This window comes from Plasmodium relictum, assembly GCF_900005765.1.
Source record: "Plasmodium relictum strain SGS1 genome assembly, chromosome: 12".
Classification (NCBI taxonomy): domain Eukaryota; phylum Apicomplexa; class Aconoidasida; order Haemosporida; family Plasmodiidae; genus Plasmodium; species Plasmodium relictum.
In genome coordinates this window covers 1318410-1342619 of record NC_041690.1, presented here as the reverse complement: position 1 = coordinate 1342619, position 24210 = coordinate 1318410, and the positions used below count along the sequence as shown (strand labels likewise).

At 18.1% G+C, this 24210-nt stretch overlaps 7 protein-coding genes across 7 annotated transcripts; 4 read left to right on the top strand and 3 right to left on the bottom strand.

The window, feature by feature from the left end:
• Positions 1-240: 240 nt before the first annotated feature.
• PRELSG_1235800 (RNA helicase, putative) lies at positions 241-3022 on the top strand (the record flags this gene model as incomplete). Its single annotated transcript, XM_028678155.1, has 3 exons — positions 241-284; positions 751-2561; positions 2655-3022. 3 exons carry the CDS (start codon positions 241-243, stop codon positions 3020-3022), a joined length of 2223 nt encoding a protein of 740 aa, XP_028534473.1.
• Positions 3023-4130: 1108 nt separating this feature from the next.
• On the top strand, positions 4131-5972 carry PRELSG_1235700 (mitochondrial ribosomal protein S29 precursor, putative; the record flags this gene model as incomplete). Its single annotated transcript, XM_028678154.1, has 2 exons — positions 4131-5841; positions 5926-5972. 2 exons carry the CDS (start codon positions 4131-4133, stop codon positions 5970-5972), a joined length of 1758 nt encoding a protein of 585 aa, XP_028534472.1.
• Positions 5973-6826: 854 nt separating this feature from the next.
• CLK1 (protein serine/threonine kinase-1, putative) lies at positions 6827-8989 on the bottom strand (the record flags this gene model as incomplete). Its single annotated transcript, XM_028678153.1, has 1 exon — positions 6827-8989. One exon carries the CDS (start codon positions 8987-8989, stop codon positions 6827-6829), a length of 2163 nt encoding a protein of 720 aa, XP_028534471.1.
• Positions 8990-10664: 1675 nt separating this feature from the next.
• Positions 10665-11102, top strand: PRELSG_1235500 (conserved Plasmodium protein, unknown function; the record flags this gene model as incomplete). The annotated part of the gene is made up of 1 exon (XM_028678152.1): positions 10665-11102. The coding sequence occupies one exon, from the start codon at positions 10665-10667 to the stop codon at positions 11100-11102; it is 438 nt and encodes a 145-aa protein (XP_028534470.1).
• A 2698-nt stretch (positions 11103-13800) lies between these two features.
• PRELSG_1235400 (RNA-binding protein, putative) lies at positions 13801-16436 on the top strand (the record flags this gene model as incomplete). The annotated part of the gene is made up of 4 exons (XM_028678151.1): positions 13801-14089; positions 14378-14577; positions 14660-14728; positions 14970-16436. The coding sequence occupies 4 exons, from the start codon at positions 13801-13803 to the stop codon at positions 16434-16436; spliced, it is 2025 nt and encodes a 674-aa protein (XP_028534469.1).
• Positions 16437-17325: 889 nt separating this feature from the next.
• Positions 17326-18807, bottom strand: PRELSG_1235300 (conserved Plasmodium protein, unknown function; the record flags this gene model as incomplete). Its single annotated transcript, XM_028678150.1, has 3 exons — positions 17326-17856; positions 18194-18540; positions 18651-18807. 3 exons carry the CDS (start codon positions 18805-18807, stop codon positions 17326-17328), a joined length of 1035 nt encoding a protein of 344 aa, XP_028534468.1.
• A 968-nt stretch (positions 18808-19775) lies between these two features.
• Positions 19776-23579, bottom strand: PRELSG_1235200 (conserved Plasmodium protein, unknown function; the record flags this gene model as incomplete). The annotated part of the gene is made up of 3 exons (XM_028678149.1): positions 19776-19912; positions 20234-20729; positions 20859-23579. The coding sequence occupies 3 exons, from the start codon at positions 23577-23579 to the stop codon at positions 19776-19778; spliced, it is 3354 nt and encodes a 1117-aa protein (XP_028534467.1).
• Positions 23580-24210: the final 631 nt, after the last annotated feature.

Here is a 24210-nt window from a genome sequence, read left to right as displayed (position 1 = left end):
TTTAATTTTTTTTATTTTTTATTTAATTTTATTTTATATTTTTCGTTACAACTGAAAATTATACATCTTATTCATAAATATATGTTTAATTTTTTTTTCATTATAATATTTTTTACTAATGTTGAAAATATATGATGCTTAATTTTAACCTCTTTTTTTTATTGATTCTTTTTTTTAACATTTTTTTTTACTTATTATAAAAAAAATAATAGAAATTCAGTTTAAAAAAGATAAAAAAAAATGATTTTTAAGCCAGTTAAGATAAAGCCCCACCTTCTTAAAACGTACTACTAATATATAGAATACATAAATAAGTTTAATTTTTTTCCTTTTTTATACATAAAATTGTCTCATCTCATTTTTATTTTTAATGTGAAATAAGATATTTTCATTTTTTATTTTATATTATTAAACATTTTTTAAATAATGAAAATAAATTTACATATTGAAGAAAAATATAGTAATATAAAATAAAGAATAATAAATAAGGATATGAATATTATATGCATTTTACTTACACATTTTAATATTACATTTATATATATGATAAAACAAAAGTTTTTAATATTAATATTACTTCTATTAACGTATTTATAATTATTTATTTTATATATTCCTTTTTATTTTTTTTTTTTTTTTTATTTATCTAATTTGTTTTATTTCTTTTTATTGTTTTTTTTTTTTTTTAATTATGTTTTAATTTTCTATATTATTTTTATATATTCACTTTTTTTTTTTTTTTCTTTGAAGATTAAAAAAGGAAGGTTTAATATCTATTGAAAAGGCTGATGCTAGGAGTATTAAAATTTTAAATGCAGATAACATAAGAAGTGAAACAAAAGAAAGTAAAATTAATTTTAGTAAGAATATAAGAAAAAAAAAGAATGAAGAAGGTAATAAAAAAGGAATTAAAGAAAAAAAAAATGAAGAATTAATCTTAAAAAAAAAAAGGAAAAATACTAAACAAGTAGACCAAATTGTACTAAAATCAACAAATAACGCTGAGAGGAAATTAAAAAATTTATCATGTAAAATTGTAAAAAAAAAAATAAATAACAACAAAATAAATTCTGAAAAAAAGAATAAGTATAATGAGGATACAAAAAAAAGAGATAAATCAAAAAGTTGTACAGTTATAAACAAAAAAATAAAAAAAAAAAAAGAAAGTAAATTAAAAAATAGCAAAAAAAATGGTAATCTAAAAAAAATAGAAGTAAACAATTCTAAAATAACAAAAAAAAAAGAAATTTTTGACATAAATAAGATTATTGAAAATGAAAAAAATTTTAAAAATATTAATGATATTAAATATATAATACATTTAAAAAAGTGGAGAATAAATGGTAAAGTTAGTATTCTATATAGCATAATGAAATCATTGTATGATAATAAATTTTTTAAACCTACTGAAATCCAAATGAAAACGTTAGAGAAATCAATAAATTATAAAAATGACGTGATTGTTATATCAAAAACAGGAACAGGGAAAACATTAACTTTTTGTTTACCTATACTAAATAATATAGTAATAGATAAATTAAAGGAATATGAGAAAAATAAAAAATGTAAACAAAAATTTAGATGTTTAATACTAGTGCCAACAAGAGAATTAGCATTGCAGATTTTAAATCATTTTAGTTTTATAAACAAATATATTAATTTATATATTACAACTATTATAGGAGGTTTAAATGTTAATAAGCAAAAAAGAATTATATCAAAGAGGCCTGAAGTAGTTATATGCACACCAGGAAGGTTAAGATTTTTTTTAGAATTAGAAGAAAAAATTGAATATATTTATGAAATGAAAAGCATAAGATATTTTGCTTGTGATGAAATAGATAAAATGATTGAAAGTTCTTTTATGAATGATATAAATTTTATTGTAAAACATTTATATAAATGTGTAGATGATAAAAAAAATAATATACAAACATTTCTACTATCGGCTACTTTGGGATTAACAGTTCAATTGCAAAACGAAAATTTAGCTAAATTATTAAATTCAATAGTCATAAGAAAGGAAAAATCGTTTTTTATTAATTTATCAGGTGATCATTTAAGTAAGGATAATTTGGGTATATTACCTGATGGTCTTACTTTAAATATAGTTAAATGCGAAAAAAAGATGGTTCATATAAAACTTTACTATTTATTAAAATTGTATTTCTTTAATGATATTGATAATGAAGAGGAAATAAAAAAAATTATTATATTTGTTAATACTATAAATAGTACAAAAGAGTTAAAAATGATGTTTAGATTTTTATTTTTTGATCCAAGTTTAGAATCAGCTATACCAAAAAAATTTAGGAGTAATTTATTTTTAAAAAATAAAATAAGCATATATAGTATACATTCGAAGTTAAAATTAAAAGAAAGAATTGCAAATGTAACTAAATTTTCGGAATCCAACGATAAATCTATATTATTTTGTACTGATGTATTAAGTAGAGGAATAGATTTAGATAAATGTGATTTAATAATTCAACTAAATTGTCCAGTTGCTGATATTACATTCGTGCATAGATCAGGACGCACAGCTAGAAATTTCAAGAAAGGTACAAACATATATATATATATATATATACATATGAAAATTATTTTTATTTTTATATTTTTATTTATATTAAATTTATAATTTTTTTTTTAAGGGAAATGTATTTGTTTCGTGTCTGATGATGAAATTTTAAAATGGAGTAGCTCATTGAAGAAGATAGGTTTGGATTTACAGAACTTAAAAGATCTTGAAGAGATAAAAAATATGAGCGATAATGATTATACAAACATTAATAAGGGAATTGTATGTTGTAATGAAATGTTAGAATTACAAAAAAAATTAAAAGAAAATAGAAATAAATCTTTCTTAAGTAAATTAGCTGAAGAAGCAGATTTAGAAAATGAAGAAAGTAGTTCTGATTCTGAAAATGAATCAAATAAAAAAAGTAATGAAAATGTCCTTAAGCATTTACTGCACAAAAAAAAGGAGTTATATAAATTGTTATATAAAAATTTAAATTAAGTTATATCTTTATAATAAAACAAAAATAATTGTAAATTCAAAACATACTTTTAATATTATACATAATTAGAACATACACATTTTAATTTAGACCTAAAGAGAGATAAAAAAAAAATTCTTTATAAAGTTTAAATATTATTAGTTTATTAGCTTCTATTAATGCATATAGCTTTTTTTTTTCTTTTTTTTTAAATATTAATTAATCTTTAATTTGAACACTCTTTTTTATTATTGTTTTGGGATATGAAAACCACGGTATGTTATTTTTTTTTTTTTTTTTTTTTTTTTGTTTAAATAATTATTCATTACATATCTCCAGTTATTTCATAAAATTTTGTAATGTTTTATTTTTAAAAATTATAAAGATTTTGTATTAAAAAATAAAAATAAAATATATAAATAAATTAAATTATTAAAAATTAAATTTTTAAATAAACTATAAAAAATTTAAATAACAATATATACATTAATATAAATAATATAATAAAAATTATTATTTTAATAAATATTGAGATTAATAATATTATTTCATTTGGAAACATTGTTATCCAATTAATAAATTTCAAGTAATATTCAGTATCATAAAAATAAATAATTTTATTGATAATTTTTATAAACTGTTATATTATTTTTTCTTTTTTTATAATTTAAGTAAATGGGTGTATGTTGAACTGTTAAAATGTTCCTAATCGTTCATATGCCTGAAAATATTAAAAGTATACATGTTTTTTTTTTTTTTTAATTGTTGAATAGTTTTTTTCATTTTTTTATTGTATTTTTCTATAATTATTTTAGATTTTTAATAAAAGTAATTGCTATATGCATAAATTTTATTTTTTATTTTTTTTATTTTATTTCATTTTTCTTCATATACTTCATAATATGAAAAAATATATTTTTTCCATTTTATTACTTTTCTTATTTTTAAATAGCTTATATATATTTATATAGGTTTTATAATGAAAAGTATAAATTTTTTTTATTATCATTTTAAAAGTTTTTATAATAATAAGTAATTTTCTTTTTTTTTTTTTAAATTAATTTTTTAATATTTGTTTTGGATATATATATATATATAAAATATCCTTTTTTTTACATTTGTTTTAATATGAAAAAATTTCACTTTTTTATTCGGAAATTTAACACATATAATATTCCTTCTATTTCTAATAATACAAAAGTACACAAAACTTACAGAGAAGCAAATAAAAAAAATGAAGAGGATTTACACAAAATATTTAATAAAGAATTAGTTGCATATCCTTATGATGAAGATAGATACAGAAAATTATTAAATATCGAATTAAATAAAGAAAAAAGAAATTTACATGATTTTTTTTTTAATTCAGACATGTATATTAACGTAGAAAATGACAAAATAAAAAATATATCTTCATCTAATTTTAATATTGAAAATATAGATAAATATTTTATATTTGAAAAAGAATATTTGGACAAATTTTTTTCTGAAGGATTAGCGGGAGAATTACATAAAGACATTTTAATGCACAACAACGATGATGACAATTTTGAAATATTTCTTAATGAATTAAAGAAAAACAATTTATGTGATAAAAACAAAATAAAAAATTTCCAGAAAATTAAAGGAATAGGTTTATTGTATAGAAAGTTAACTTATGAAATTATAAACGAACTAAAATATTGTGAAGATGTTTATAAATTAAAGGAGCAAAGAGATTCCTATAATTTAGACAATTATTTTTTACAAAAAAATAACTTTTCTTCTTATTATGATAAGGAAATTATAGATGAAAACAATTACGAATTAAATAAGGAAGTTCAAAATAATTGTTCTACTACTAATGCTTTTATTAATAATATAAATAGTTGCAAAAATAACAATAAAATATATTCTTATAAAAATAGAAGTATCTTAATAGATGGAAAAAGAGGAACGGGAAAAAGTTGCATTTTAAATAGTGTTATTTTATGGGCAAAGTTAAATAACTGGCTTGTCATATTTATACCAGATATAAAAAAATATAAATTTGATATAAATAATATTGTTCGTAGTAATACAAATTTGTATATTCAACCAGAATTAAGTAGACAATTTCTTGAAGATATAGTAAAAGTTAATGAAAAATTTTTAAAAGAAATAAAAGTTAATAAAGAAATTTTACATAATACTTGTTTGGATGGAACGCATTTATTATACAACAAAAGAATATATGATGATATAATTAAAAAAACGGTTGATACAGAAATAAAAACTGATGAAAATTATAATAATTTAAATGAAAAAGAAAAGAATATGTTTAGACAGAAATTATATAAATTTTACTATGACAATGTTAAAATACCAAATTTATTAGATAAATTTTCTGTTCCTTCTAACTTACTAGAATTAGCTCATATTGGCATAAACAATTCTGCATATTCAAATTTATGTATTTATGCTTTATTTGAGCATTTGAAAAAACAAACAATATTTCCTTTGTTAATAGCAGTAGATCAGTTTAATTACAATTTAAGTGTTTCTGAGTATTTATCTATTAACTTTGAAAATACCAAATATAATGGATATATACCTACATATTATTTTACTATACCAAAATTATTAATTCAATGGGATACTTCTAAATATAAAAGATGCTTTAAAATTGTTGCTACATGCTGGGATAGAGAAAATAGAAGAAATTTTAGACCTGAATTATTAGGAATACAAAAAAAGGAAGTCAAAACAGTTCGTAATTTTACTTTAAGAGAGTTTAAAAATTATGTTAGTCATTTATATAATCAAAATATCATTTATAATTTTGATATTAATAAATTGGAATATTTTTACATGCTAACAGGTTACAATATATATTTTTTTTGAACTTTTTTCAGTTACATGAGTTTTTGCACACAAATAACTTAAATTTTTTTTTTTTTATTAGGAGGAAATGGTTTTCAGGCACGAAAACTATTGACAACCTTATACTGAGAATGTTCATAATAAAGACTTTTTCATTTTAATTTGATTCTAAAATTTTTTTATTTTTTTTAATTTACATGCGTTAATTTCTTTTTTTTTTTATTATTGTTATATCCTCTTATATTATTTTTTCCAATTTTCTTTTATAAAAACTTTCTGTTCCTATCATTAATGTCTCCTTACTATATTTCTTTTAAAATTTTGTTCCTTTTTCTTATGCTTAAATTTGCATTTACTTTTGTATAATTTAAAGATTTCCATTTTTTTTTTTTTGTTATAATTTTTATATTTAGTTTTTTCTCATTTTCAAGTTATTTTCTTTGTATTTTTATTAACTATCATCTATAATATTTTTCTAACTTTTTTTTTTTGCAACAATTTGAAAAATTATTTGATAACTTAAATGTATTATATTTTGTCCATAAAAAGGATTTAACAAAATTTTATATAATATATGATGAAATAACAAAAAATAAAAAAAGGAGTTATATTTTAGTATTGCAATATATATTTAAAAATTTTTTTTCTTACAAAATAAAAAAAAATTACAATTTTTATAATTATCTTGGAGTAATATTATTGAGCAATAAACCTATTTATAAATACATGCATAGTTTTAAAAATAGTAATAATTAATTCATTTTATAATACATATTCTTAAAAAAAAAAAAAAAACTAAAAATACAAATAATTAGAAATGAATTTAAAAATGAACACAAATGAAAAAAATGAGAATAATAAAGTTCACATGAATTCAGATAAGAATATAAAAAAAAAGATAAGAATGCTAGTAATTTATCTTTTTTTTTTAATTATATTTATCTTTATTTTTTATTTTTCTTGGAAATATGTATAAATTAAGATCAAATCAAATATTCATAATCTTCTTGAAGAAATTTGTGTTTCAATAATTCCTCTGGGGTAGGCCTAAGACTAGGATCAATTTGTAATATATTATATAAGAAATCACAAAATAACTCATGCTTAATAATTTTATATAACGGCAAGCATTTTTTAACATGCTTAATAGAATTTGCACTAGAAGCATTTTCTGGCCAAGCCAATTTTAATTGTTCTTTATTTACATATTTTGATCCATTTGTTTTAATAGCTTCATATAACATTCTTTTTGGTATAGGCTGAATTATATTTTCCATCATAGCTAAATGTTCCAAATGCTCATGCGTTCTAAACAACAAGGACCCTGTATAAAGTTCAGCCAAAACACAACCAAAACTCCACATATCACTGGATACATCCCATCCTAAATTTAAGATAACTTCAGGTGCTCTATATTGTCTTGTATTAATTATTGAACCATGATAATCATTTTTAAAAGTTGCACAACCAAAATCAATCAATTTGATACCTGTCGATTTTGTTTTATATATTTGAACTTTCTTTCCATCAGTTACTCTTCTAACAACTATTAAAGTTTTTTCAAAATAAGGATCATCCAACAAAATATTTTCAGGTTTTAAATCAGTATGTGTTAGAGTTATCTTTCTGAGATAATTTAAAGCTTTTAAAATTTCTATACAATAAAGTTTAATATCTTGAATATGAAATCCGTTGTAATTGTTTTTGGTTATTATTTCATATAAAGATGGGCCTAATGGTTCAAATATTAGACACATATGATCATGATACATAAATCTACCATAAAACTTAACAATATTACTATTTTTTATATCATCATTTTGTATTTTTTTCAAAATATCTGCTTCAATTTTTGCTGATTTAGTATATTTTTTAATATTTCTAACCACTTTTATTGCATAATATTTTTTGGTATCTTTGTGTTGGCATAGCAGAACTCTACCAAATGTTCCATCCCCCATTTTTCGTATAACTATATAACAATCATTTAAAATCATTCCTTTTTTCCAATTAAAATGAACAATTTCATCATCAGAGTCATTTTCTTTTTTCTTTTTTTTTTTTTTCTTTTCTTTCTTCTCTTCAGTTTCTGAATTTTTCGTTCTGTTTCTTTTATGGATATTTTTTTTTCGGGAATACGTGTCATTTGATTTCTTTGAAATAGTTTTTTTATATGTTTCATTTAATTTATCTACATGTACTTTTTTTTTTTGGATATAACTACCGTTTTGTAAAGAACTACTGCTGTTTTTCCCTCTTTTTCTAGTTCTCTTCATGTAATTATTATAAGTACTTTCTGAATTTTTTTTAATTTTATCTTTATACAAATTAATACAATTCTCCTTTTCATTAACCATTTTCTCCTTCTTTGAGCTTCCTTTTGTATCATAACTTTTTAACTTATGTAAATTATTAGTTTCATTATTGAAATTGTTCTCCTCCATTTTTACTATCACATCATTCTTTGTATATTTATTATTTCTACTACTTAATCTTTTTTTATTTTTCCTTTCTAAAAAGCTATTATAACTTCTTGACTTACTTTTAATACTACATTTTGCATAATACATTTTTTTTTTCTTTAAACTTGAACCATCATTAATTAAATAATATTCATTATTATAAAAAATATTTCCTTGCCCATAATGAGTATCAAAATTTCTTTTGTCACTATATATTCTTTTTTTATAAGAATAATAGTTTCTTTTTTTTGACAAGTTATAATTTTTTACATACCTATTTTTATGATCTTCATTATATCTAGAATCTAAATAAAACTTATGATTTCGCTGGTCTCTATTATATACTGTTTTTATAGAAGAAAAACTATGCCTTCCTCTATCGTATTCTCTTATGCTTGATTTAATATCATAATTTTTATATTTTGTGAATTTACTCCTATGTTTTGAATTACTTATACTCCTATAACTCCTATGTCTCTTATTTCTTAATTTGAAATTATAATTGTTATTATACCTGTAATTATTATTTTTTTTGGAATCATAATAATATTTATTTGGACTATTTTTATATATATTAGAAAATCCCATATATTTATTTTTTATATCATTTACGTAATTTCTACAATAATTATATGCTTTATATTTATTATTCTTTTCACTATCATTATACTTATTCTGAAACATTTTATATTTGCTCTTTTTTTTTTTCCTTTTTCTTTTTTTCTTAAAGAAAAATTTATTATTAAAGCATCACTTGTATTTATCTTTTTATTTTATACTATAAAATTAACTTGAGTAAAAAATAAAAAGTAATCCATTTATTATAAAAGAAAATTTATATGCATGTTTATACATATAAAAATTTTATATTTATGTATTATATAAAATAAATAAATAAATGTATATATATATATATATATATATATATATCTACATATTTGCATAAATCTTGTATTTTTTAAAAACAAAGATTATGTTCTGTTTATTTAATTATTTTATGTTAAAATATAATATAAAATAATAATAATATAAGCATACTATTTATTAATTTTATAATTTAAAGATTATCAAAAATGAAAAAGTTAAGGCTACTTTTTGAATCAAAAAAATAAAAAAAAAGAAAAAAAAACAATTCTAAACATGAATTTACTTAAATAATTTACATTTTTGTTTTCTAAGAATATTATATAATGTAGAAAATTATCTCATATCTTATATTGAAATAAAATTTTTTTTAAATATATAAAAATATTAATTTTTTTTTTTTTTTTATTATCTTATGCTGTTCTAATTTAAAATGAATTTAATTTTTTTATTAAAAATAATAAAAGTATCAAGAAGCATATATTAAAGAAAGTGTTTTACACAACTAAAAAATTAAAGTAAAATAATATATAAATAAAATAGAAATAAAAAAATATGGAAGTTATTTCTATATTATTGCAATAGATACATCAATACATAAACATATTTTATAAACATAATTTATCAAACGTTATTTTTAATTCTTTTAAGAACATCATTGCAATTTTTTTTTTTTATTTCTAGTTTTTCTTATAAAAAAATTAAAAAAAAAAGGAAAAAATTACTTAAATTTAACAGTTTTAATACATTCCTTTTTTTTTTTTATTTACTGCAATTTTTTAAAAAAAAATTTTATGAAATTATTTTATTGATTTGGTTTTTGAAATACATCTTAAAATTTTTTTATATTTTTCGATAAAAATAATTCAGTAAAATAAAAAAAAAATAATAAAAAGAATATGTTAAAATTATTTCATGGTTTTACTTTTCAAACATAATAAAAAATTTTTAAATAAATTTTCAAATTTTTGGAATTCATAAATTTTATAGTTTATATAAAAACTTTTGTCAGGATAAAAAAAAATATAATGCAAGATATAATGATAATTATATGAATTAAATGAAAAATATTATAATATTTCATACATTGATATATAAAGAATCTCCAAAAATTTTATACTTTTAAGAAAACATGTATATTATAGCCATATAATAATATCAAAATAATATAGTGTAATATATATATATAAGCAAATAAATAAATGAAATTTAAAGATTTATATAATTAAAAATAATTTTAAGTATTAGAACATTATATTATATATAAAACAGATGGGTTCATAAATAATTTTAAAAATTATTCCTTTTTTTAATTAATAATGAAATTTAAATTAGGACTTATTCAAAAAGTTCATAAAACTAATATTTGTTCTTTTATAATTTAAGGCTTTAAAAAAAAAAAAAAATATACATATATTTGTTTATTTTTCATTTGAAATATATATGTTTTTGTTATACTATATATTATCTATTTCCTTTAGTTATAAAAAGTAAAATGGACAAAAGTGAAAATAATAAATCGACGGAATACAAGGAAGATTTGCAATTTGAAAAAGAAAGCTTCGAAATAGTTAAAAATTTAAATCCTTCTATTAAAGAGTTTCAAAATAATTTCAGATTATTAAATGATAAATATTCATTAAAGGATTTAGAAAAAGTATTAAACCCTGTTGAATATGCTGATTATAATTCATTTCTTGCTTATTCTATTTGTTCACTCTTTTATGCATATTTAAAGATATCTGGGAATTTCCTGAATAATCATCCTATTAAAAATGAATTAAAAAGAGTGCAATCATTAATGAAGGAAATAAAAGAAAAAAATCAAGAAATTAGTGAGGAAAGATCTCTTACAATTAATAAAGAAGCTTCGAAGAGGATTATAGATTCATGTGTTTCTTATAATAAAAATTTAAAAAAAAGAAAATATTAAATAAAATAGATAAAAACTTCTTTAATTTTAAAATTAAAAATTATATTTTAAGTCCTACATTTTTTGTGTAAATATATTAGTAAAATTATATTTTAACAATTCATATATTTATAAAAACGATTAGGAATTTAAGATATTAATCTTTTTTTCTCTTTTTTATTAACGCTTGTTTCAAATTTAAAATAAAAATGTTTTGTATTTTTTTTTTTTTTTTTGAAATTTCCTTATGAAAAAAAAAGAATTTGTTTCACCTTTTTTTTTTATATGCAAAAAATTCTTTATTTTTTTTTTTTTTGGTAATTATTTTTTTTATTTTTGCTAAAAATTATATTTTTTTTTTTTTCTTTTTTAAATGTGCGATACATAGATTTCAATTATTTATTTAGCATATTCTCATAATTATAAAAAACCCAGACTGATACTTTTCAATATGTTAATATATTTTTCTTAATTTTAAATTTAAATTGAATTATATGATTTAAAAAAAAAGAAAAAATGAAATATATTTCTAGTCATTAATATAGAAAAATTACTTTTTTTTCCTTTGTATAAGTTTAACTTTTCTTTATAATTGATATAAAATTTTTGCAAAATACCGAAAATTTAAAAGAAAAAATGCATAGTCTTTTGTACAATAAAATGTGATCTCATATATTTGTTGTATTTAAAAAAAAAAAAATGTTTTTTTGGTCTAAAGTTCTCTTTAGGATTAATAATAATAAAATATATACGTTAATGTTTTTTACATTATTAAATTTAAAACACTTGTTTTTTCTTTTTAATTCCTTATATATTTAAGGCTATAATTCTTTTTAAATTATATTCTATAAAATATTTTTCATATAATTTTATAAGAATAAACATATAAAATGTATATTTTTGTTTAGGAAAAAATTGTAAATATTAATTTCAAGAAGTCCATAAATATATATATATGTATTAAAAAAGAATATAGGAAATTTAAATTAATTCAAATAAAATATTTTGTAACAGTAAAACAACAGAAAGATATAATAAATATATAGAAAGGAACATAATTCTTTTTTAATCCAAAAGAAAAATATATTGATGAATAAAAATATTAAAATTAACAATGATGTTGCTATTTTTTTGATAAAAAAATGAGATAAAATTATTATTTCATGTGTGTGAATAAACAAAACTCGAAAGATAAATTAATCTATCTTATATCTCTATTAATTTTTCTCTTTAAAGATGTGTTTAAATTATATTGGAAAAATATTTATATAAAAACCATTTACAAAAAAAAACACTTATTTTTAAAAAATTAGTAAAAATATTATTCCTAATTTAAAAAATATATACATGTGGATTGACTTATATTTATTGATTTTTTATAATAAAGAATATAACAAAAAAAAAATATATATATACATATATTTTATATATTTTTTATGGCATGTGCATATATATATTTTTTTTTTTTTAGTGCGTTTCCATGCATGTAAACTATGTCATTTTAATATAGTGCAAATTGATTTTTAAAGCTATTTATTTTTTTTTTTTTTGACTAGTGTATAATTTTTAAAACCTAACAAAATATTTTTATAAAAAAAAAAATCGTTTAAAATAACATATAAAAAAAAAGATAATGTATATATATATTACCAAAAAAAAAAAAAAAAAAAATATATATATATATAAATAGATATTTGTTTATATTTTAAATTAAAATAGAAATATCACATTAAATTATTTTATGAGTTATTACTAAATTATTTAAGGAAAAATAAAAATTTAAAATGGAAGAATTAAAATTTTAAAAATTTTGTATTTGTTTTGACCCTTTTATTTTTGTGAATATTTTTACTCAAAATTTTTTACATTTTTAAAATATATGAAATATAATCATATTTTTTTAATTTCAGTCATTGAATACAGCACTTTAAATTCATATAACCCTTCATATATATGTTAAAACTCTAATTTTTTTTTTTCTCAATAAAAATCTATAAACATATATATATATATATATAACTCAATTAACATTGTTAAGAAAATGCGATTGAAAAAAATTATTTAGAGTTACATATTTAAGGCTGTTGTATCGAATAAAAAAAAAGTTTTAAATATACATCACAGTTTTCAAGAAAACTATAATAATTCATTTTATATACGAAAAGTATTATCAGATATCTTAATTGAAATAGTAGAAATTTATTGGTGGAATAAGCTTTTATTTTTGACATACTAAATTTTTATTATTATATATATATATATATATATTTAAAAAAAAAATAAAAATAAGAAAATAAAAAGATGAATAATCTTCTTTGGTTTTTAACATACAAAAATACATAATATAAAAATTATTGAAGATTACAAAAATTTATCACAACGAAACTTCTAATAAATTTATCCTTTTTTTTTTTTATCTATTTTTTCTTTTATATTATTTTTTTTTTTTTTTTAATATAATAAATATCAGTCAAAATAAAAAGTCCCAAAACAATTCGCTTTTATTAGTAAATACATTATTTAGAACAAAATATTTTTCTCTGTGCGATGCTAAACATTTTTATTATATATTAATCTTTTCTGATTTTTTATAAATAAAAAAATACAATCTTTTTTTTTTTACAAATTATTTCTTTTTGAAAGTGTTAAAAAAAAGAAGCAAGAAACTCATCTGTTTTCTATTTTTAAATTATATTTTTACTTATAAAATTTCGAATAAATGACTGACATACAAATACAAAATCAAACTAGTAATTTGAATACTAGTAAGAAAGAATTTGAGAATAGATATGATGATAAAGCATTAAGAAATTTATGTGTAAAAAACATACCAAAAGAGACAAAAGAAAATGAATTATTGGATTTATTTAAACAATTTGGTTCTATAGAAAGTATAAAGCTTAAAGTAAATAAAAATGTTGGGCCTTATGCTATTTATGCCTATGTTCTTTTTAGCACTCCTGAGGAGGCTAAAAGATGTCTAAAGCAAATGAATGGAAAAATTTTAAGTAATGTTTATTATTTAGTTTACATAAATATATGTACCATTTCCTAAAAATTAAAAAAATTAATATTTCCTTATTTTATTTTGTTTTTCTTTATGTCTTATTTTTTCATATTTATAGTATTAGTAATATATGTGTTATTTTATTCTTATATTATAATTTTTTAAGAATTATATATTTATTTATATATATTTTATTTTATATTCATATGATGTATTAATTATTTACTTTTTTATTATTATATTTTGTTGAACCTTTTATTATTATTTCACTTTTTATATATTTAAATAGAAGGGAGAGCTTTGAGAATAGATTTTAAAAGGTATAATAACAAAAATGATGACGATGAAAGTAATATTTTTAATAATTACAACAACAATAATAATAATGGAAACAATAATAGTAGTAATAAGTACCATAGAAAAATTAATAGAAATAACCAGTTTCATAATAACAGATATCCTAACAATAATAAAAGAATTGGAAGAAATGTAAATATAATGCATATATAAGTATGTTTTTTAAGATTCATTTTCATTATATATAATTTTTTTAAATTTATTTTATATTTAGGATGTTTCATTAAATGATGATAATAACAATGTAAATGATTCAGAGACAAATAATTTTAGAGATTATGAGGTATTTGTTGTATTTATAGTTTTATTTTATTTTATAACTTTTTTATATGTTTTTTAAAATTTTTTTTTTACATATCTTATTATTTTTAATTTTATCAATGCAATCTTTTTTTTCTTTGTATTTTGTATTTTATATTTTATATATAAATAAATGTTAATTTTTCTTTATATGAAAAATTAACATACATTATAAAGTTCTTTTTATAATATTAATTTTTCGTTTTCATATTTTTTCACTACAGCAAATAAATAAAAGACCTCGCATTGGTATTATGAATGAGAATATTAATAATGGAAATAGAAATATGAATAACAATATTAATTATAATAGTGTTAGTAACATAAATAATAACTTAGATTTTAATAAATTACTAAAAGATTATGGAGAAAAAAAGTTATTGAACAACTTTAACAATGAAGATAAAAATAATGAAATAGAGAGTATTATACAAACTTTAATTAAAGATATGATAGGTAAATCATCTAGAGTAAAACTATATTTGTGCGATCATTTAAGACAATGTGCTCAACATGTTTTTAATAGGCCAATTGCAAATCAGCATATAATTAATAACAATGTTAATAATAATGGCATAGATGTTAATACGAATATATTTAATGTAAATAATCCTTTATATAATCAACAAGACCATCAAAATATATCCAATTTAAATAGTTTAAATTTAAATGAAACAAATAATTTTAATATGAACAATGACATAAATAACAAAGAAATAGCAATATATTCTAATTCAAATATTCCAAATAATAATATTATTTTAAATAATGATATATCTAATAATATGAAAAAATTTATTTGGAAAGGAAGTTTGGAAATGAGGAATAAAGAAAATTTAAAAATAATTGGTTATGCATTACAAGGAAATGTCAATGATTTTTTAAGTAATAAAATTACGAACATAGTTATAAGTCATAGAAAAAGAATGAAAAGTATACCTAAAATTGAAGCTGCCTATTATTTTGAAATAGAAAATGAACAAGATGAAAATATATTTAATTCATATAAAAACTATTTTAATAGTAAAGATAGAGTTGGTTTAGCATCAACAGATGAAGATTGGCACATATATATTATTTTTCCAGGTAGTCCTATTTTTAATGAATTTTTTAATAATAATTTAAATAATATTTTTATAGGTGTTGTATGCTATAATCCACAATATATAGATAAAAAAATTACGCCACCATTGATGATGCAAAATTTAGAAAGTATGAATAATTTAAATCAAAATAATTTGGGAAATTTAAGTAAGAATATCATGAATAATAATATCACTAGTTCAAATTTAAAATTAAACAACAATGTGAATAATACAAATATTGTTGAAAATAATATGATTAATATATACAATGACATGCTAAAAGGAAAAGAAAATAACTTTAATACAACTAATTCTCATTTTTATAATAATCCAATGAATTTAAATAGTATCACAGGAGACCAAGATAACATAAACAGTCATAATGCTTTAAAAAATCAAAATAATAAAAATGATTATTCAAATCAGGCATCTATTTTAAATCAGCAAGTTCTTCAAAAAAACAATTCACAAAACAATGATATGACATTTATAAATGACTCACTCAATAATTCAAATGAAGTAAATAATAAAGAAGATAATAAAAATGATATACCTAATTGGCTAAATCAATTTAGTTCGTTAGCTGCATATCTTGTTAAAAAGTAATGTTAAAACCTTTTTTCTTATTTTTCTCTCTTTTTATTTGGCATATCAAGAAGAAAAGAGGGAATTGTTTTGGAGAAAAAATTAAAAAAAATTTAAATTAAAAATTAATAAAAAAAAATTACCATTTAAATGTTCAAAATAAAATAAAATAAATCATTACAATAAAAAAAAAAAAAAAATGCTTTTAAATATCATAAAGAAGAGATTGATATCATAAAAAAAAAAAGATAAAATAAACAGTTTTCATTAAAATTATCCGCTAAGATATATATATAATATATATATGTTCCACTTTTTTTTTAAATTTTAAAATATATAAAAAAATTTTTTTAAAAAAATTTACAACCTTTTATAAATAAATATGTTTTTTTTTAAATATAATTATTTAAAAAAAAAAAAAAAATATATATATGATTTATTTTTTTTTTAATTTACATGTATGGAAAAAAAATAATATAGTTTACCAGAAGAATAAAAAAGAACATTATGATATACCAAAAATGAAAATTTTATTTCTTAAATGAAAATTTATAAGTATTCTAATGTAAAAGGTTTTAATTTATATATATTAAATGTTTCAGATAATACATTTTACTCTAAATTATATTTCTTAAAGCAATACTTATTACTCTCTTTTTCTATTTTTTTCTTTAAAATAATTTATCTATTTTTATTAAATGTTTTTTGAACAAAAAAATTTTCACATATATTTCATCTCAGTTTAATAATTAAAAAAATCATTTTTTTTAAATTTTGTTATTTTATATTTGGACAAAAATTGATGCATATACGTATACATATATATATATATATATATATATATATATATATATATATACAAAAAAAAATTAAAAAAAAAAAAAAAAAAAAAAAGTTTTTTTAATTTATATTATTTACTAGTTAAAGATGGAAAAGCTCTTGTGTCATTTATATTAGGAGGGTCTCTTTTTTTAAAAATTTTTTCATCAATTGATATTTTGTTTTTTTCATTTTTGTTGTTCCAATTTCCTTCTTCTACTTTTCTAAAATTTCTAAAACTTCTACGAAATCCTGGAATTCTATCAACTCTCCCTCCTTCTTCTAAAATGTATTGATAAACATTGATTGCTTTTCTTTTGGGATGATCTGCTTTATTTTCCTCATCTATATCATTTCTTTTAGTATTATTACTTATTTTATTAATTTTTTCATTGTTCATCTCATTTTTTTTTTTCTTTTTATCAGTACTTTCAATTATTTTATTTGAACTTAACTTTTTTTCTTGCTGCCTTCTATATAGATCATAATCAATAGTGACTGATTCATGCTTTCTGGAAGTTTTTACATTTTCATCACAATTCTTATTTTTTAAATCTAACATATTTTCTCTTTTTATATTATCATACTTACCACTATTTTCATTGTATTCATTAAGCATTTTCTAAAAAAAAAATATATATATATATATAATTTATATAATATTTATTATTATAATAATTGTATACATAAAAATATAAATCCAAAAAATTAAAAAAAAATTAATTACAATACATATAGAGAATAATAATTACTGTTTAAAAATTATAAAATAGTAATAATTACAAATATATAAACTAAAAGAAAGAATAGTAATAAATATATAATGCATAAAATATAAAAATAATAACTATATTCACTATTTTTATAAACTTCAGAAATATCAAATATTTTTTGTAATAAAAAAAAAAAAAGCAAAAATTAATGAATAACGCATTATATATTTTTCTTTTTTTAATTACTTCTCTAAAATCAAATTTATTATAATTATATGAGCTATTATAGTTCCTTCTATCAATATTCATTTTATAATCATAATTTCTAGGTCCTCTATAAAAATTATTACTCCCAATAGCATTTGCTGATACATTACTATAACCTCCACCTCTCTTTCTTGAAAATTTATTTCTTATATTACCTCTTGAATGAAAATTATCACGATAATTTCTATAACTATTTTCATTAGCATCATTTAATGAAGGAAGTGGATATTTATATCTATCATTATGTTGAATTGTTGGTTTCTTAGCATTGTATTCTTTATTTACTGGAGAATTATTATTTTTTAATTCATTTGACTTTTTTACTTCTATAGAATAAAAAAAAAAAAAAGAAACATGGAAAAAATTACGAGAGATATGAAAATTTTAAAATAAAATATAAGATTATAAAATAAAGTTATAAATTTTCTCTTTTTACCGTTGCTATTATCAATGATATTTTCATACATAATATTATTTTCATTTTTTGTTGATTCTTTTAAATTTTTATTTTCAGTCTCTTCTTCTGAATTATCACTATCAAAAACAGAGTACTTGTTCGTAGTATGAACGTTATATCGAATTTTTGTAGCCATATTTATCTTATTACAACTTTTATAAAAAAAAAAAATTATATATAAAAAATGAAATGAAAAAAAAAAATAAGCATTAAGAAAGTTATTTTATTTTTTTTTAATTTTACCTTTTTTTTGATTTTTTTTTTTTTTTTTTTTTTTGTTTTTATTTTTCTATTTACTGGTTCAAATAAAAAAAGAAAAATATATTTTTTAATCAACAGTTAAAATACAATATAAAAAAAAATTTTAAATAATATATTGAAATATGCTTATAATTAATTTTTAATTTTTTTTAATTAGCAATATTAATTTATACATTTTTATAAATATGTACTTGTATTTTTTTTTCTTTTTTTTCTTTTTTTTTCATTTTTTTTTTTTTTTTTTTAAACATTTCCCACGCACTTAATTATTTCTTATAAAAAATAAACTTCATTTTATAATACCCTACAACTCATATATCTACTTTATTAATATCATCAAAAAAAAAAAAAAAACATACATTTGTGTTAAATTTTAAAAGAATACATCTTAATTATAAAAACATTAAAATATTAAAAATAATTTTAAAATGAAAAAAAGCACTTTATTATTCAGATGTGTGCAATGAAAGTACTACGTTTTCAGTTTTTTTTTTTTATATATTTATTTATTCTTTTTTAGGTTAAAGAAATCAATTTTTAATTAAATTAGAGACTTTTTATTTAAACTTTGTTTTATAGAATACCATTATTTTATGTTTATACAATATAAAAAATAAAAATTAATTTTAAGAAATTTTTTTAAAACACTTTTATAAAATAGAATAAGAACAAAATAGATATATATATATGATTAAATTTATATGCTACTTTATATTTTTTTTTTTCTTTCACTTTTTTTTTCTATTATGTATTTTTTTTTTTTTTAATTATTTATTACGTTTCCTATATATAAATAAAGTATACTATTTTTTATATGATTATTAAAAATTAAGAAAATTCTTGTTATAATTCATTTTTTATGTAAATTTTGTACAAAGAAAAAATTGTAAAATAATATAGAATGAACCAGAAAATATGGCTTAATATTAACAAACGCAATACATTTGAAGTGTAATCAGTAATACTAAAACTAATCAAATCTATAAAAAAAAAAATTTCAATAAATAAAAATCAATTTTATATATTCTTAATAATACAAATAAAAAAAAAAAAAAAATAAAATATGAAATAAGTGTATATATTAAAAAATTTTTAAATGTATAATGAAAAATGAAATTATTATGCATAAATAAGGAGAAAAAAAAAAATTTATGATATTAATATTAACGAATAGTTATTTAAGTAATAAAAAGTCTTATGTTTTGAATGTAATGAAAGATATATATTAGTTTAAATTATTATTATATATATTTATTATTTACTTTATTTTTTTTATATAAAATTTATATTTATTCACTTACATAATGCCAAAAATAACAAGTATGGGGATGATTCTTTTATGCTATTGATTATATTATTTTGTTTATTTTTCACTTCATTAAAAAATAGAGTCGAATATAAGTAGTGAGATAATGATATTACTGTAGTTATTTTTAGAAAAATAAACGTTATTATGTCAGTGTTTATAGGGAAAAAATAAGTGAAATATATTACACTCAAGTTATTACATAACCAAAATTGAAAAATAATTAAAACTCCTATTAAATTAAATAAATATAATAAAATAAAAAATATACAAACGTAGGAAATTAATTCCACTTTATATTCTTGGAGAAATTTCATTGCTTGATTGTACAATACATATGATTCTGAATAAAAATATACATTCTTAATATTACTATTTTTAATAATTTTTTTTATTTGTATTATATTTTCTAAATTTTTCTCGTAGTTGCTTGCATAATTATGAAACATAAATCCTATTCTACTACTATTTATACTATAATCCTTATCCATCTAAATAAATAAAAAAAACCATATATATATATATATATATATATATATATATATATATATTAAAAATAAATGAAGCTTTTTCTTTTCAGCTTTGAAGTCTTTATTGATTTTTTTTTTTTTTATATATACCTTAATATAATTATCATAAAATAAATGAGGGGTTACTGTGTGAAATTGTGGTAATAACTCGCTGATTTTGTTCTGATAATGTGTTTTAATTTGAAAAAGATAATTTTCATAGGAATCATCTTCTTTATAATGCATCCATTGATAAATGATCTGATAGAAATTATCACATGGTAATTCTTCATAGCAAAAAACTTCTTTTAATTGTTTTAAATAATTTTCTTCATTATTATTCTGTGTTACAAAATCATTGCAAGAGTCCTTATAATCATGTAGTATATAATGATCATTAAAAGGACTTATATTTAAGCAGTCATTTTTAGTAAGCTTATATGCACTAACCCATGAGATAATTGGGTCATTAATAAATCCTTTATTTTTCAAATTTTCGATTAAATTTATAATATTTTCTATATTTTCTTCATTCTCATAATCAAAATCAGAAGATGGAGGTAAAACTAAATAACCGGGTTCTATAATATACCCTGCTTTTTTTTCAAAATTTTCCATAAATGTTCTTGCCATTGAACCCTTACTTATATATCTATATATAACTATTTTCGTTTTGTTATTAATAAATAAATATAAGAGAACTGCTATAAAAAATAAAAATAATAATATAATAGATAACAAAAATGCTTTCTTGTAATAGTTATGAGGTGATTCCTTCTTAATCACTCCATTTGCCTCATTTGTGTATTTAGCATTTTGCTGAAGTTCTATTTTATTTTCTGCACAATTTTCTTCCTCGTCGTTCTTTTCCATATTTTTATCATTATAGTCACATATTTTTTTATCAGTTTTATATAAATTATTAAAGTTTTTTAATATATTTAATATATTATAAGAACTTATGTTCTGAATCTCACTTTCATCCAATTTATCTTTTATTATATCAGTATCTTCATTATTGCTTATCTTCTTGGATAATTCAACTATATATTCATGAAGTTCAAAATTTAATTGAGAAAATGTTTTGTTATTTTTGTAACATAAGTGAGCAAATAAATTATTAAAAAAAAAAGTATAGAAAAAGAATAAAGTAATTATGCTAAATAATGAATTTAAAGAAAACTTCTGAATAATTTTATAGGTACATGTTAATCCTATCATATATATAACTATAAGCACTAATATAATTTTTCCAACAAAATATAATGATTCCAATGTAGCACTTATGTAATATTTACTCATATCTACTTTTTCATTACTATCATATTCCTGATTTTTTAATTTATATAGAATTTTTCTTGAGCATGCTATTAAACATTTGTTATAAAAAAAAAAATTAACACAACAAAACAAAAAACTCAAGAAAAATAAGACAAAATAATTTAGCAAAAAAATTCTTAAAACGCTAATTTTGAATATTAAATTAAAAAGAAAACTTGAAAAAAAAGAAAATAAAGATAAATGGATAATGGACATAATAAGAAAAAACTTTTCTTTATATTTTAGCTTATTTGAAACATTTCTTATATAAAATATGATAAATAACAATGAAAAAATTATAAATAAATAATTTGATTTTATCCCAATAATAAAGGAGGAAATTTCGTTTTCTTCTAAAATTTTATCATTAATAACAGCCAACTTCCACCCTTTACTGTAGTTTAATAGATGGGTAAATTCAGTACCATCAGGATTAGTTATTGTAATACTTTTTATCTTTTTCTCATTTATTAAGTTAACATATAAATTTAATTCCTTATACCACTCGTCCAATAATAACTCATCAGCATTATCATCGAAATTAAAAACAAACAAAAGAGCTTGCAGATTTTCATATATAGAAGATATTATATCTCTTAATTTGTTTGTACCATCATTAAATATATGAGGATAGTATAGAAAGTGAGGTAAAAAATTAACTTCATTAGAAAAAAATTTTTTTATGGAATCTTCATCTTCCCTAAATAAAGTGTTAAAGTAATCGTTGAAATTATTTAAAAATTTATAGTCAAAATTCTGAAGTTCTGAAATGCTAAAAAGACCTAATACAAAACATTTTGTATCATTAAATGGAATATCGAAACTCTTACATATATCTCCCCATTTTTTATTATTTTTTAATTTTATTTGTTTAAAATATTCTAGTAAAAAATATATATCTTTCAAAATATTATAATCTAATATCTTATTATTAAATTCTTCATTATCCATATAAAATAATAATGTGGCTGCTTTTTCTTTCTTATAAAACTTAAAAAAGTTCTTTATGTTTTTACCCATTTCATCATTCGATTGATTTAATACATCTCCAGTTTTTTTTACATTTAATTTAAAATGGTCTAATATTTTAATTTTTTTCACCATGTTATTAAATAATTCAAGATCATTTTCTTCAAACATGCTATGATAAAAAGAAAAACCAACTAAAATTAAACATAAATAACCTATTATTATACTTAAAAAAATAAAAATTCGGTGATTCAAAGAAAACTTTACATATTTCTTACATAACACGCACAAAAAATTTTTGGATTTTTTCTTTTTTTCAAAACCTCTGTTAGTAGATTTATAATTACTTTCTCTCACATTTTCATATTTATCATCTTTTAACGAATAGATATTTTCACTTGAATTTTTTTCTTCTTTTTTAGTATTTAAATTAGATGCAGTTTCATAATTTCCCTTATTAGAATAATCATACATCCCCGCATTTGCTCTAAATTCTTTATTCTCTTCAGGCTTATTGTTATAATCATAAAAATAATCACCCATGACCTTATTTTATTCTTTTTAATATATTACAAATAAAAATAAAAGAGAAAAAAAAAAACAAAAAATATAAAATAAAAAAAATGAAGAGCTATTTTCAATCTTTCTGAAAAGTAAATACTAAATATTATTTTTTTCTTTATTAAAATAAAAATAAATATATTCTTTCAACAATATTAAAAAAAGATTTCATAAAAGAATTAATAATAATTTTGTATCTTATAAAAATTTATCATTTCTATTTAAGCATATGAAATTTATATTTATGTAAAGATAAATTTATCCATTGATACACATTTATCTGAGCTTAAATTTTAGTTACATATGATTTATAAGTGCTTTTTATAGATTACACAATTTGTATTTTTTTAGTTTCTTTTTTTTTTCTTATTATTAAGTACATGGAAAGATCTAATCTTTTTTTTTTTCTTCTGAATATCATTTGGATATATAAAAAATTTCCACCATAGCATGCACTAATACCCAAGGTCTCATTATATTAGAACAAAAAAAAAAAAAAAAAAAAAATGAAAATGAATATAATAATAGTATTAATAAAAATAACAATAACAATAATTGTATCGGTTAGATATAAATACATGATACAATAGTACAGACTTAAAACCAAATTAAA